At 36.0% G+C, this 15,780-nt stretch overlaps 2 protein-coding genes across 3 annotated transcripts; one reads left to right on the top strand and one right to left on the bottom strand.

Annotated features, from left to right (window-relative positions):
* Positions 1–214: 214 nt before the first annotated feature.
* Positions 215–8,382, top strand: mtif2 (mitochondrial translational initiation factor 2). The gene is made up of 14 exons (XM_042725393.1): positions 215–390; positions 967–1,117; positions 1,223–1,355; positions 1,858–2,029; positions 2,107–2,267; positions 3,919–4,095; positions 4,280–4,419; positions 4,636–4,760; positions 4,841–5,045; positions 5,908–6,160; positions 6,389–6,529; positions 7,249–7,413; positions 7,778–7,918; positions 8,005–8,382. Exons 2-14 carry the CDS (start codon positions 977–979, stop codon positions 8,175–8,177), a joined length of 2,127 nt encoding a protein of 708 aa, XP_042581327.1. The 5' UTR covers positions 215–390; positions 967–976; the 3' UTR covers positions 8,178–8,382.
* A 607-nt stretch (positions 8,383–8,989) lies between these two features.
* rps27a (ribosomal protein S27a) lies at positions 8,990–11,007 on the bottom strand. Of its 2 annotated transcripts, none has more exons than XM_019120657.2 (6): positions 10,921–11,007; positions 10,753–10,817; positions 10,071–10,125; positions 9,552–9,637; positions 9,322–9,453; positions 8,990–9,232 (listed from the first exon to the last, which is right to left on the bottom strand). In XM_019120657.2, the coding sequence occupies exons 2-6, from the start codon at positions 10,798–10,800 to the stop codon at positions 9,083–9,085; spliced, it is 471 nt and encodes a 156-aa protein (XP_018976202.2). In that variant the 5' UTR covers positions 10,801–10,817; positions 10,921–11,007; the 3' UTR covers positions 8,990–9,082. The 2 variants fall into 2 exon arrangements, with proteins under 2 accessions (XP_018976202.2, XP_018976201.2); XM_019120656.2 differs by having other exon boundaries at positions 10,911–11,001.
* Between the last annotated feature and the right edge of the window lie 4,773 nt (positions 11,008–15,780).

The raw sequence follows: 15,780 nt of genomic DNA, 5'->3' as shown, positions 1-15,780 counted from the left end.
GTACACAGAAGAAATACTAGACATTACGCATATGCACAATAGACAAGATATGCATGCACATATAGTTAATTAAAAATACAATTATAAATAATCTATTAGGCACTGCATTTTTTACCCAAATATTTCTAAATGTTAATTTTACTCGTTCAATTTCACAATATTTTAGAGCTCTATGGACTTTGTGATTATGTCGCCACCGCGTGTTTGTGTTTTGAACTGCATTCTGCGCAATACATCGTGGGATACACTGTCATGGCGGCGCCCTTACAACAGAAATGACATCTAACTTCAGATATTATTTGCTTAAGTTGATTTTGTCTTCACACCTTATCTTTCAAAGTTTGTATACTGAATGAATTCAGCGGTGTTGAGTACACTTCCTCTTATTTAGTAAGTAGAAACGTCACATGAAGGGAAATAATCATGCTGTAATCTGCCTTGAGCTGCTGTAATGTAATATAACGCACTGTAACATAACGTCAGCTTTATAGATGTATGTAAAGACACAAGTGCCTTGGTATTAGCGTGTGTTTTATGATTATTTATTACATTTATCATGGTAATACCACTGTATATAAACATCTACTGTGGTAATACAAAGTCTTTTGGCATGTACCATGGTAATACCAGGGTGTTCTTTGAACTGGCTGGAGTACCATGTGAATACAATGGCACATACAGTAATCATTCAGTGCCATTGCATTTATTAAATTATCATGGTGTTAGCATTTGATACCATCCATGTACAGGTACATAGGGACCAAATATCTTTAGTAATAGGTTAATTTGTGCCAAATCAAAACATTTGCATAAAATAAGCCATTTAAATATTGATATTCATGATACCTGTAACTGTCATTTTAAAGTAATTTGTCTTCTAAGTTGAGCTGTATGTGTATTGATTGTCCTGGATTAATGCACATTATCTGTATGTAAACTGTAGCTTAATTATTCTTTTTAAATTAGAAAATCTGCAATGAAGCGGATTGCAGCTTTGATTGGCAGGACTGCAGTGTCCTGTTGGCATCATGGGAGCCCACATCTTCCCCCTCTACCGGCCTGGACCCCTGGACCTCCTTACACCTGTCCGCAGATCCGACACCTGGCTGCAAAACAGGTCAGTCTCAAAATGCCAAACCCTTCGCTAATGCTTATCAGAAGAGTTTGAATGCCTTGTGTGCGTGTGCTGAGCACAGAATGTGCTTTGTTTGTCCTGCTGTAGAATAAGGGCCAGTTCAAAGGTCAGAAGATCAAATCCAAACCAGTGAAACTAGAGAAGCAACAGAAGCAGGAGGTGGAGATCAAACAGAGGATGACTGTGTCAGAACTCGCCAAGGCCATGAATAAAGACATTGGTGAGTGTTACGAGGATATGGCCAAATGCTCACCAAGGCTGCATTTATTTCAATAAAACAGGATTAAAAACAGTAATATTGTGAAATGTTATTAAAATTCAAAATAGCTTTTAGTTTTCAATTTCAATATATTTTAAAATGTAATTTTTTTCTGTGATCAAAGCTGAATTTTCAGCATCATTACCCCAGTTTTCAGAGTCACATGATCCTTCAGAAATCATTCTAATATGCTAATTTGCTGCACAAGAAAAATTTCACATCAATGTTGAAAAGAGTTGTGCTGCTTCATATTTTTATGGAAACTGCAATGCTTTTTTCAGGAGTCTTTGATGACAAAATAACAGCATTTATTTAAAAATAGCAATCTTTTGTAGCACTGTTATTCACTTTTAATCAATTTCATCCACACATGCTGAATAAAACTGATTTCTGCAGAATAAAATATCTTACAGGCCACAAATGGTAATAACAGTAGTGTATATCTGTGTTATCCCATCTTTAGATCACGTCTATGAGGCCCTGCTCAACACAGATGTCATTCTGGACGAGATGGAGCCCGACACAATGCTGGAGGAGAAATGGATAAAGGAAGCAGTAAAGAGATCGGGAATGAAACACAAATGGGCCAAACTTGTAGAAACCAAAGTCCGAGAAAACAAAGACATCCAGAGACAGTGAGAACAATTTTAATAATGAGTTTATGTATGTATCATTCGACCCTTTCTGTAATTTCTGTTTGAATTGTTGTCAGACCTCCCCCAGATCCGGCTCAGTTAGTTCCTCGAGCTCCTGTGGTGACCATCATGGGTCACGTAGATCATGGGAAGACCACCCTGCTGGACAGTCTGAGGAAGAGTCAGATCGCTGCTCAGGAGGCCGGGGGAATCACTCAACACATCGGAGCGTTTCGGGGTACTGAACATCTCAACATACCTCAACATACATTTACAGATTTTCTTTATCCTCAGAGACCCGGTGTAGCAGAATTGTAGAATATAATTGGTTTGAAGCTAACATAATTTTCACTAAACATTAGGAAAAAACTCACATTGCAGTAGCGGACACTGAATTTTATCAAGCAAAAGTTTTGGTTGTAAAAAATGTGTATGTCATTGCCACTGCTTGCTGAAGTGACACAAAATGGTGATGGCACATGGCACGGACCCAATTTTCAATGCTTTTGGAACAAATTGATCTATTTATAAAGTAGGTACAAGTGTAGCAAAAATGCAACGCTGGAGATCAGTACTCAAATCTGTTACTGCTGTCACACAATGGAGCTTATTCAATTAATGATACAAGTTTCGGCATTATTGTCTCATTAATATATATTTTTAAATGAAGTAGTATTCAATGATTATTTTGTTATATGCTTTGATATAAATTTGTATTATAGTATTTAAACGGCCATAAAATGTAATCACTGTATCCTTACTGGCTGAAATGTATTATTTTTCAAATGCATTTGTGTGTTAAATTGTGTTGTGAATTCACATTTTACCAAATTATACCCCTATGCAAATTTAGATTTTTATAATTCATAAAGGGATCATCGGATGCCCATATTCCAAGTTCATATAATTCAATAGGGTCTTAATGAAAAGTCTGTAATTTAATCTGTTGGTTACAATTTCTCAATGGTAGTGTAAAAAAAACACCTTTTTTACACTGTCGAAAACAGCTCTTTTCAGAGCAGGCAGTTTTGTAGCATTTTCCTTTAAATGTTAATGAGCTCTGCTGACCCCGCCCCTCTCTTCCGAGCTGCTCTCTGAGGGACTGTTTACTTCAGCCGCATTCATCGTGAAACTGGCTAACTAGCACATTATCAGGAAAGGCGATTTGCAGAGATTTACTAAAAAACCTTATATTCACTTCTTCTGTTGATGAAGCTGGACCACAAATGATTTGCGCGAAGATAGACGCATTTAGGCAAATCTAACTCTCACACCCAACAAAAAAAAAACTAATCCACTGCGTCTTCAGCGGCTCAGATGTCGGGAGTAAATGACGACTGCTATGTTCATTATTACATCCAACAACAAAACACCTCAGTTGCTTAGGAGTCATTCATGTCTACATCTGCTCCGGCGTGGAAGCAATGGCAGACTGATGACAGCTCACTCGGGGCAGGACTGTCAATCAAACTATCGCAGGAGGGGCCTGTCTGTGTGACGTCACAAAGACAGGCATCTGACATCGGCTTGATTTGAGAAAGGGGTAAAGATTTTAGTAGATTAAAAAAAAAAAAAAAAAACACTGGGTGGATTTTTCTCATTATAGGGCGGTTGTGTACACACACTGCCAACACACATTTCAGTACAAACAACTCATAAAAGTGCATGTAGCATCCAATGACCCCTTTAAAAATATTTTGAAATATGAGTGAAAAGAAAAGAGTACATCATGAATATCAAAGCTTTGCTCTCTGAGGGTTAAACTTAAGACAAATAGTAGATTTCCTGAAAGCAAGAAATAATTTCCCAGTAATATCTGCTGTTCTTTTTGGCATCCTCTGTGCTAAGTAAGTAAATTTTGTGATCAAACAAGCCTGTTTCCTGTTCAGTTGAGCTGCCCTCAGGTGAGAAGATCACTTTTCTGGACACACCTGGTCATGCAGCGTTTTCTGCCATGCGTGCGCGTGGAGCCATGGTCACTGATATAGTCATCCTGGTGGTTGCAGCTGATGACGGTGTGATGAATCAAACTACCGAGTCCATACAGCATGCCAAAAAAGCCAAAGGTAATATGCAGTTTATAAATTATGATTAAAATTACAATTGTAATGAATGCAATCCTATTTTATAAAAATGTTTTTATATTGATTTTATTGTTTTTACATATATATATATGACATGACAAATTGTTATCATTACATTATTGTATCAGTTTTGTGTATTTATCATAATTCTGTGTTTGATCTACAGTGCCGATTATCGTTGCTGTGAATAAATGTGATAAACCTCAAGCCGACCCCCAACGCGTGAAAGAGGAGCTTGTAGGCCATGATGTCATCTGTGAGGAGTTCGGTGGGGAAATACAGGCCATCCATGTGTCTGCATTAAAGGTACCACGGTCCCGCTCAATATTTAGACTCTTATGCCACCCTTAAACAGTAATCAATAATCACATAATAACGAAAAAACAGGGTGACAGGGATTTGTCAGTGTTAATATTTGTTAGTAATAGTGTATGTAGTTTTTTTGACCGTGGTACCGCACCACATGACATTGGAATTATTATATATGAATATGGCAGCTATTAGCGAGTAATTTCTCTGCAGGGGGACAATTTATTAGAGCTGGCTGAAGCCACGGTGACGCTGGCAGAGGTCCTGGAGCTGAAGGGTGACCCCACAGGCCTGGTGGAGGGGACGGTCATCGAGAGCCGCTCAGACAAAGGCAAAGGGTGAGTGTAAACAAGACCATAAGAACTACATGTTATATTATATCAGAAGTGTTTTCCCATCAGCTGTTGTGTTTCCACAGGCCGGTTACCACAGCCATCATTCAGCGTGGCACTCTGAGGAAGGGCTGTACGCTGGTGGCAGGAAAGTGCTGGGCTAAAGTGCGCTTCATGTTTGATGAGTATAATCAGACCGTGAGCGAGGCCGGACCCAGCATCCCTGTGGAGATCGTGGGCTGGAAGGATCTTCCCTCTGCTGGAGAGGAGATCCTGGAGGTGGAATCAGAGGTATATAAAAACTTTTTCAGAGAGCCATATTCTACATTTTTGTAGCATTTTGTGTGATACTATTGGTCAAAAGTTTGAAATCAGTAAGATTTTTAAATGTTTTTGAAAATTCTCTTATGCTCACAACCAAGGCTGCATTTATTTGATCCAAAATACAGTAATATTGTGAAATATGATTACTATTTAAAACAACTATTTTCTGTTTCATTCTAAAATATCTTAAATGTCATTTATTCCTGATGCAAAGCTGAATTTTTAGCATCATTACTCCAGTCTTTAGTGTCACATTATCCTTCAGAAATTTAAGTCAATTCAGAAGTTTAATTCTGCTTAATTCTTTTAAACCATTATACTTTTTTCAGAATTCTTTTATGAATAGAACTTGAAATAGGAATCTTTTTTAGAATTATAAATCTTTTTAGTGTTACATTTGATCAATTAAATTTTTTAAATCTTACACCAAACTTTTGAACAGCAGTTTGACAGTTTCTACAAAAATATTAAGCAGCAAAAATTATTTTTGCTATTAATAAAAAATGTTTCTTGAGCAGTAAATCAGCATATTAGTGTCACTAAACAATAATCGTGTGACACTGAAGACTGGAGTAATGATGCTGAAAATTCAGCTTTGCATCACAATAATAAATTACATTTTAAAATATATTCACATAGAAAACAGTTATTTTAAATTGTAATAATATTTCACAATATTACTGTTTTTACTGTATTTTTATTTTTTTATTTTTTTTGTGAGCATATGAGACTACTTTCAGAAGCATTAAGAAATCTTACTGATTCTAATCTTTTGACCAGTAGTGTGATATGTTATGACAGATTTTCACATAGATTTTTTTTTTCTCAGCAAAGGGCCCGTGAGGTGGTGGAGTGGCGCAGCTACATGGAAGAGCAGGACAAGATGAAAGAAGACCTGCAGGCCATCGAAGCCAAGCAGAAGCAGCATCAGGAGAGCTATAAGAAGGACAGGGAGAGCATGGCCCATCTCTCCTGGAGACAGAGGAGGGCGGCCCTGTACCGGGCCAACAAACACAAACTCTCCCACAGACTCAGTGAGAAAACCGAGACAGAGGAACTCACACTGCCCATCATCGTCAAAGGTCAGATGTGATTCATCTCAGCAAAACATTCAAGCCAAAATGAAATGCACGATTAATTATTTACAATGATATCAATAACATGCATTTAATATATAGATAAAGATGATTTTACCTTTTCATGGTTGACCACTTATATATCATGATGGGCAAAATGAAGCTCCACACTATATTATTTTAATCAGAATGAGTGCTAAGTGTGTATTGTGTGACTGGCTGCACTTTTTTTAGGTGATGTTGACGGCTCAGTAGAGGCTATTTTGAACATCCTGGAAAGTTACGATGCTGATGACCAGTGTGAGTTGGATGTGGTACATTTCGGTGTGGGCGACATCTCAGAAAGAGACATTAACTTGGCAGAGACGTTCTCAGGTAGGAATCCACAACAGCCAATGGAAAAGAAATCACTGCTTTAAGTCATTCAGATCAGTGCTTCTCAACCAGAGACCCCCCTGGGGGACTTCCACACACTTCCAAGAGCCGTAAAATGGCATAAAATAATTTGAAATAAGCTAAGACAGCTAAGATAAAAGCGTCATCATATTTATTATTTAATTCAACAACTGCATTTTATTTAGGCACCAGGGTTCAAACTTAAGAAAAGCTGGATATATGATGAAATGTTTAATGTATTATTTCTGGAATATTAATGCAATTTTAAAGAGTAATGGAAATTTGCATAATGAATATAAATTGTTCTAGTTGCAAGCTCCTTGCAAAAAAATAAACAAAAAAAGCAATTACAAATGACTAGAAAAGTTATAAATCTTACTATAAAAAGACTTTTATAGTTATAGAAATGTGAAAATATATTAGTAATAAAATGCATGAAACAAGAGCAGTTACTTCTAGAGTTATGGAATTTTTTATATATATGCTGCCACTTATAGTTTCTGCAAGTATGAAAGTTTGAAAATGAGCAGCTTTGTAATTACAGCAAAATTACCAGAAATATCTTCAAATATCATCCTTGATTACCACTGATGTAGAGCCCTTAGTGAACTATTGTTTTAATTTTCAGTTTGCTTTATCAAAGTGTCAGACTTTCTGCCATTTTCTTGAATTCTGTCTTGATCCCCCTCATTGTTCAGGAACCATATATGGGTTCAATGTCGCTGCAAATAAATCGGTTCAGCAGATGGCTGCTAAGAAGGGCATTCCCTTAAGATTACACCGAGTCATCTACAAACTCATAGACGAACTCAAAGACGAGCTGAGCAGCAAACTGACCCCGAGCACAGAGGAAAATATAATTGGTGAGTTTAACTTTAATATCACATATTGTTGATTTTAAACTCTATTTGTTCTATTAAAAGTTGATTCTTTAGCCTCACCAGTCGTGCTTCCCTTACAACCAGGCCTAGATATAATATATACAGACTCTCCTGCACTGATTTTGATCTGCAGATTGAAACATAAACATAGTAGAATGTGTTAAGTGGAGCTGAGAGTGCTACAGACAACATTGGTAACTGAAAACATGACCAATTAGTCAAAATACTTCTGTGAAATGAAGTGGAGATTCCAGTCACTGACTCTAACTTTAGTGCTGTGTAAATGTAAGAATAAGGTTGGCTGTCGTTCTTGCCCTTTAACGTTGTTTTCTCCCTAACGCTTCAGGTGAGGCCTCGGTTCTGGCCACGTTTGATGTGACGGTTGGGAAAAAGAAGATCCCAGTGGCTGGCTGTAGAGTTCAGAAGGGCCAACTGGACAAAAAGATGAAATTCAGACTTATTCGAGGGAGAAACATTCTCTGGGAAGGTAAACCTATGCCAGTTAGCCATGTTAAATACATGCTAATATATTGTAATTTCTTTTTTTTTTCATGCATTTGTTTCCTCCTTCAGGATCCGTGACCACACTGAAACATCTGAAGGATGATGTTCTGACAGTGAAGACAGGCATCGAATGTGGCCTTTCTCTAGATAACGAAGAACTTGAATACAAACCTGGGGATGAAATTATTTGTTACAGTGAATCTGAGATAAAACAGAAAATTTCTTGGGATCCAGGATTTTAAGGGACTGCATTTGGCGCATCAGTATACTATGCTATACAAGATTAGCTGTAGCAAACATACACAGTCACCAACAGATAATTAAAAAAAAAAAAAATTATAAAATTTGATTGTCTTCATTTTGACTCTAGATATCAGGATTGAAATAAGTGTACATATAATGTATCTTGTAATGTAAATAAAAATGAGGAAGAGTCATTTTCAAAAATTGTTCTTTTGAAAAGTATCATGATTTTCATCCTACTTCATACATTGTATATACTTAAACTTATCGCACAATATAGCTTTTGTAATACATTGACAAATACATTATATTTTTCTAGTCAAGTCTAGACAGAAGTTATAAAAACGTATAGAATCTTAATTCATGTGCATTTTATAATAAATATAATTTATTTTTCTAGTTATGTCAAGCTCGAAAATGTTTTATTGGGTAGAAATAGCTACTCTGAGGTGGAAAAAAATGACAAGACTAGAAAATTTGACTTACAGCAGTCTACATTCATTGGTAATTAAAGGTGTACACCTTGAAAAACAAACACTTCAGCTATAAAAATAGGAACATTTAAAAAAAAATGCATAAATTATATTTAAGGTTAAAAAAAAAAAAACTATTCCAGTGCAAAATTAAAAAGAAAACCCATCTAAAATAGACTTTGTATTCTGCATGTCCTGTTACCAAGAATCATGAGTGTTTGTTTTTTAACATGATCATTTACCATCAATTTTAATCAACTTCTCACTTTAGCATTTGAGTTTGAATGCCTAATACAGTTAAAACCCCAAAAAGTGATAATCAAGACTCAAGAGATTGATTTTCAATGTGGCAGGCCAATTTTATTTACAAAGTACAAATTCAGAACAGACAATCTCCTGTATTACACAGAGCATGTTGTCAGGACTGTACTTCACTTGTCCTCTGGTTTGTTGAAGCAGTAAGTCAGGCAGCACTTCCCGCAGTAGTGACGGTCAAAGTGGCTGGCCATGAACACCCCGGCTCCGCACTCATCTGCAGGACACTCGCGGCGCAGGCGGTGGATCTTGCCGTTCTCATCAACCTGCGGATCAAGACAGATGAATGAAATCATACTAGCAACTCCCAAAGCAGAATCCAGAACACACGCAGCTTTTCACTGTTAAAACCGACCTTGTAATATTTCAGCACAGCGAGCTTGACCTTCTTTCTCTTGTGCTTGTTCTTCTTGGGGGTGGTGTAGGACTTCTTCTTCCTCTTCTTAGCACCACCACGCAGTCTCAGCACAAGATGCAGTGTGGACTCCTGAATGCATGATCACAATGAAGTTAGCTGAAGTATATTACATGATAAGAAAAGCAATAAACCAGAAATTCTATTTGACTGTGCCATTATTCACTAACCTTCTGAATGTTGTAGTCAGACAGGGTGCGTCCATCCTCCAGCTGTTTGCCAGCAAAGATCAACCTCTGCTGATCAGGAGGGATTCCTGCATTCAATACATGCAGCAGTCAGCCTTTTGTAATAATGTGTGCAATGCTGTTAAGTGTGTGTGTGTATATATATATATATATATATAATATATATATATATATATATATATATATATACACATACATATACATATATATATATATATATACACACACCCACTAGTCAACATTTGAAGTGAATCAAAACCTTTCATCAAAGTTGTCCCAAAGCCAAAATGTGTTCTTGTCTTAGGGCAATTCTGATTAAATATTTATAAATAAATGTTCATATATATATATATATATATATATATATATATATATATATATATATATATATATATATATATATATATATTATATGATATATATATATATATAGAGAGAGAGAGAGAGAGAGAGAGAGATAGATAGATAGATAGATAGATAGATAGAAGGAAGGGAACTTACCTTCCTTGTCTTGAATCTTAGCCTTGACATTTTCAATAGTATCAGAGGGCTCAACCTATAAAACATGTAGAAGAGATAAATATTTGTCTTAAATAACAGTAAACTGCATCTAAACCAATAGCTATTTATCAGGAGACCAGGGGAAAGCTAACTTTAATTTTCCAAATCACAAACCTAATCCTGATATATTTGGTGGTTTTCTTTTGTTGAACATTTTGAATTTAAAATATCGTTGACGCGTCTTTGAAAATATGAATCTGATATCTTTTTTTTTTTTTTTTTTTTACATGTAACTTAGATGAACAATTCTTACACTGTAACTGACACCTATTAATAATAATGAGTCTGGGAACTTAACGAAATTCAGTTAAAACTGCACAATCAAAAAAAAATGTATATTAAGCATTCAATTGTTGTATGAACATGTTACATACACTTCACGTTTATTTCCAATCTCTTCTCTGCACGCACGTAACGTTAGCGGAGCCACATGACTTCTCGCTAGCATTATTTAGGGCTTCCGTATAACTATAAAAATACAGCATTTACTTACGTTATAACTCTACCTATCATTTACAGTTATACTTATAGATTAACATAATGCAATATAATTAGCCCCGCATTGCAATAAAATAGAAGATTAAAGTGTCGAAGTGTCTCGTGCGGCTCGTCTGCGCCTCACCTCGAGGGTGATGGTTTTCCCCGTTAGGGTTTTCACGAAGATCTGCATGTTTATGTTCAATCCACCTGTGTATAAGACAGAAGTAAGTGTTTCTAGGTCATTTGAAAGCATTTATATTTGCAAATATCATATTTATTTCGCCATTATTCGGTCGTTACCGTCACTCACCACCAGCTCTTAGATGGCGGAAATCGAAAAGGGTCCTTCAAACGGTACAGCGTGCTCTTCAGCGCTGTAAGGCTGCCCGACGAACTGCCTGAAGAGAAAAAAAAATCCACAAAAAGTGAGTTATTGTAAGTATTTAACAGCGTTAAAATACATAATTTCAGTTTTTAACTGGTAGTATATACGCCGTTATTTTAACCATTAACATATATATGTTAACTATAGCATTTTGTATTTACATTGTATTAATGTGTTAAAATCGATTATTTTAATGATACTGAAAACATTAGAGTGTCTGCAGATTCAAACATTATGTCGACTGATAAATGTGTATCTCTACAGCTAAAACTTCACATTAAGTCTATTTCCTCAAAAACACATTTGCCTCATAGAATAAATAAAATATCATATTATATGATAAATATAATATACAATAAAAAATATACTATATTATATATATAATTTTTTGTTGTTGTTGTTTTAAATAGTATTTTAAAACGGTGCGGCCCAAGTGTTGTACTGCTTCGATTATATTTTGGAATTCATATCTTGTGATTATGATGAACGGCAGAAATGTACATCCGGCACCAGGGGCGCTATAACAGGTGGCACTCCGTTTTTATACAGTCTATGGTGACACTACATAAATGTTGAAGAAAAAAGAGGATTTGAGAGTTTCGCACCAGAAATGAAAAATGGATTCAGTTGACTCACTGTGGTCACTTCTTTCATATTGCTCTTTCATATGCATGCAGTGTCCTACAAAGTCTTCCTGTCTTTCTTCCTCTTTAATGTAGGCCTATTACATGATACATCATTTGCAGTCCTTGATGAACCATATGGTCTTTGGCCAATATACCCAGTTAACTGCACACACCTCTTATGTGAATATTGTGTAATCTTGGTTTTGTAACCAGAGGCAACATCCTGTGCATAACATAGCTCCTGTTTCATCTCTCATTGCTAAAAATCGAATATTTCGCTCTGCAGAAGCAGAATGAGGAAATTGAGCGCTTTGTAGTTGTGCAAACAGAGCTGAATGACATGAGTTTCTGAACAGCATGTTCCCATATAGACGTCAGCCCACCATTTAAAAGAATGTAGCACTTTAATACTCTATTTACACATGAATATGCATGGCCTTTAAATACAAAACAAGTGACCCAGCAGGCATGAGTGCTACATGGTGTTATAGAGTTGCTCCATGAAGAAAGCAGCCAGTGCAAGCCTGCAAACTGTGTGTGCCATGACACGTAGTGTTCCAAAAACAGGACGGTCTCCGCCTGCCCTGTGATAAATGCTCAGGGGGAAGGAGCAAGCAAAACAGAACACAGTTGAGAAACAAGGGTGGAGTTCAGATCTAAACAGCAGTGTAGTTGTAGATGTGACATGAGAGAGCAGAGGGCATGCACTATTTCCTCATCTATAAATACTCACAGACAAAGGATAGTTTGCAAAGGATAATATATATGGAGTGACATGAAGAGTCAGAAACTGAGACAGACTAAGATGTTAAGAAACCTGCAAAGCTACAGTACTGTGAAAAGTTTTTGCCCTCTGTATAAAACAGATTTTGTCTTTGGTGCACTTGTGCATAGTTTTTCAGGAAGCTTTGCAGGTCTCTTCATGTCATTCCAGACAGACTGATGATGATGAGATCAGATCTTTGTGTGGAGCACTGGCTGTTGTCAATCTCACTGGATTATTACAATTGATGGCAAAAATAATATCTGACACACTAGGGATTTTTATTTCAGTTTTTGTCGTTTTCAGTGCTTTAACGTAGTTTTAACAATAACAAAATGAATGAGGGTGAGTAAATAATAACATAATTTTCAATATTCTTTCACTTATAACACACTGTTTACTTTTCATTGGGAGCTTCATGCATCATATCCTAAATCTTCAATTTAGGATATGATGCATGAACATTCAGTGTAGTAACATCTCAGCAATTATAATGAGTCTGATTTCTATCAACAAGCAAGTTCCTGGTGAAATCCCCTAAGCCATTACTAATGTTAGGATTGGGTTGTTTGAATCTTATATAGAATTAAATAACTGAAGATAAGCTTGTGCAGTGTGATAATAGGGGATTGTTTGCTTATGTGAATGCTGTGCATTGCCAAGTGAAGCCACACCCCTGCTGTAAGTCAGTTTTGATGAGTTTTAAGTGAAGATCACAGTTCATTGCCCTGCAAATTCCACTGTTAAATACCAGCCAGATTCTTCTTCCAAATTTGGAACAACAAACCCACAAAACACCCGAACAGAAGAAGACTAATGTTACTCTCAAAGATACCTCCTGAAATATCTTGAGCACAAAAAAAGTTATTTTGAAGAATGTTGCTAACTGAACAGTTGACGGTAGCCATTGACTTCTAAAGTATGGGAGGGGGGGGGTACTACAGAAGTCAATGGCTACCGTCAACTGTTTGGTTAGCAACATTCTTCAAAATATCTTTTTTTTGTGTGTTCAGCAGAAGAAGAAAAAACTGCTGAGTTAATGATGACAGAATTTAGGTGAACTATCCCTTTAATAGGCCTATTTTTATTTTCCATTCTAATCACCGATGTAAACAGCGATCGGCTGCTTAAAGCCATGCTACAGTATGTTGGGAATCTAAGCACTAAATCAAGGATATGTTGGCTTCATTGCTTAATTAGAACATAACACATAACAATTACAATGAACCTTAGATCATCAAAGATCATGATGATTGTGAATGTTTAAGAAGGGAAGGTCTGGGAGACTCCCTTTCCCCCCACTTAGTATGACTAAGATGATAGCACTCTGTTTTCTGGGAAATAAGTACTGCACTACATTGACTCAATGCCATGAATTTCAAGATTACTGCTACATGAATCAGCAACTTGAATAAGGTGATTAAAACTATCTTTTCACTGTAAAATGGTTTTATTCTGAGATTTAAAATTATATTCCTGCATCCTTTCTTTTGCAGAAGAGGGACTATGAATTGACTTTTGCACAAGCCAAAAAAAAGATAAGATCAGAAATAACTAACTAGCAGGCCAGATTAGAAGATGTGCATCAAACATCTCTACTATTAATCAATCAGTAGAAGCAAAGGGCGGGTTATCAGTCAGCCTGTCTGGCATGACTCCAGTGCAGCACAAAGACCCTGCAGAACCGGTTTGGTACTTTGCTTCCCCATTGGCGTCTGGATGACAATGGAGACTGCAGTATCTGGAGAGGAAAACTATCCCTCAAATCTGCCTTTGTCTCCTTTTCACAGCACAGAGGACAGACAATGACATCTGCCCAGCAGACATGCACTGACTCACCACAATCTGCAATAAAACAAGATAACAAGAAGACTTCAAAGATTAACTTAATGTATTAAAACAGCTAATGGTAGCTCATAAGATGTGCTATTTTTGACCATAATTATAGTAATGGATGTTAAGACTTGCATCTTAAGTGCACTACACATTTTTCAAGTGATCAGACTTACAGTTAAAGGAGAGACCCAAGACATATCTACATATAATGATGAGGGTATAAAGGAATTTGACTAGATGTCTCATCACAATCTGGATCCACCTGGATTCCTTTGTTGATTGGTCTTTGAGCTGCATGTGTGACAAGGAAAACATTTACATTACATACAGTATGTGCTCCAAGTACACAATGTTCAGAATTTCCTGGAGCATAGCAGAACAGCCGTAACCTACAAAGCCTGAGAAGAAATATGAAATAATAGTCAATAAATAAATAATAATAAAAATAATATAATTTATTGAATCTTTAGATGAAATCTAAAAAACATGTTTTTGATTTGTTTTGTATTTTGCATTTCATAGCCTTGTGCGATAAAAGCCCATATGATATTGTGAGAATATGGAGCTCATGCTTGAGGAGGGGGGGGGGGGGAGGAATCTCCATTTTATTAAGAAATATTTAATTTGCCACAGTTTCTGTTATTTATATGGCCAGAAGTAATGTAAATGTATTTCTGATAATGTGATCCTTATAACAATATAACAGTTTCCACTCTGTATCTCTTCATCTACTGTAGTAAGATTATATTTAAATACTTAATTTTATAATCAAATCCCTGTAGTTTTTTTATTTTGGGAGGGCGAAACATATAATGCAATGCAGTGATGATGGAGAAAAAACAGATGAAAGTTCCACAACTGCCTGTTGTGTCATATTAGATATTGACATTTTAAGACTTTGACATTTTATTTACTTATTTTGAATGTTGAATCAATTAACCTAAGTTGCTTCAGTCTACCAAATGTTTATTAGGGCCATATTTGGGCCTCCTAAGAATGTTAAAAATTATTCTTATGTTTATTTAGATAAAAATCATCAGAGATTTCACAGTAAAAAGACCTGTGTACCGTGTTCTGAATGGGGACATTTCATTAAAATTATAAAAGGGCTTTTACTTGCTAAAAAAGTATGAAATACCAATAACAGGGCAGAAAGCACAGAAAATTCTGTGAAATAAGTTTTTCAGCAAAGTATATCATATAAAACCGATATGGTACAAAACACTTATTGTGACTCAGATTGATTTGATCACACGAGTCTGTTTAGTTTATGTTGTAATACACCGACAAACAATGAATCATCTGAATAAATGTATTCGCAACAATATTCAATGATTTCACAATGAACGCACAAGATGTTATGCTACATTATGAATATGGTCAAGGTTAGAGAGTGTTGCTTGCATGGCATCAAATGTCTAGTTGATTTCATTAAACAATGGCTACATCTTGCAAATATTAAGAACATATAACTATTATTTATATATAAAAACAAAGCCAATCTACCAGAGCATTTTCAAACCACTGTGAATTTTAAAACATCACTCAGCCATTTTCCAC

This window comes from Cyprinus carpio, chromosome B6, assembly GCF_018340385.1.
Source record: "Cyprinus carpio isolate SPL01 chromosome B6, ASM1834038v1, whole genome shotgun sequence".
NCBI classification, from domain to species: Eukaryota; Metazoa; Chordata; class Actinopteri; order Cypriniformes; family Cyprinidae; genus Cyprinus; species Cyprinus carpio.
This window is presented reverse-complemented; position numbering and strand designations above follow the sequence as displayed.

What these genes read in the sequence shown, in the direction of transcription:
- mtif2 (XM_042725393.1), top strand. Translation starts at nt 977, where the DNA reads ATGAAGCGGATTGCAGCTTTGATTGGCAGGACTGCAGTGTCCTGTTGG. An exon ending in GACACCTGGCTGCAAAACAG is followed by an intron (nt 1,118 to 1,222) that starts GTCAGTCTCAAA and finishes GTCCTGCTGTAG; the next exon opens with AATAAGGGCCAGTTCAAAGG. An exon ending in CTTGGCAGAGACGTTCTCAG is followed by an intron (nt 6,530 to 7,248) that starts GTAGGAATCCAC and finishes CTCATTGTTCAG; the next exon opens with GAACCATATATGGGTTCAAT.
- rps27a (XM_019120657.2), bottom strand. Translation starts at nt 10,800, where the DNA reads ATGCAGATCTTCGTGAAAACCCTAACGGGGAAAACCATCACCCTCGAG. An exon ending in GGAAAACCATCACCCTCGAG is followed by an intron (nt 10,126 to 10,752) that starts GTGAGGCGCAGA and finishes CATGTTTTATAG; the next exon opens with GTTGAGCCCTCTGATACTAT. An exon ending in TAAGATTCAAGACAAGGAAG is followed by an intron (nt 9,638 to 10,070) that starts GTAAGTTCCCTT and finishes TATTGAATGCAG; the next exon opens with GAATCCCTCCTGATCAGCAG.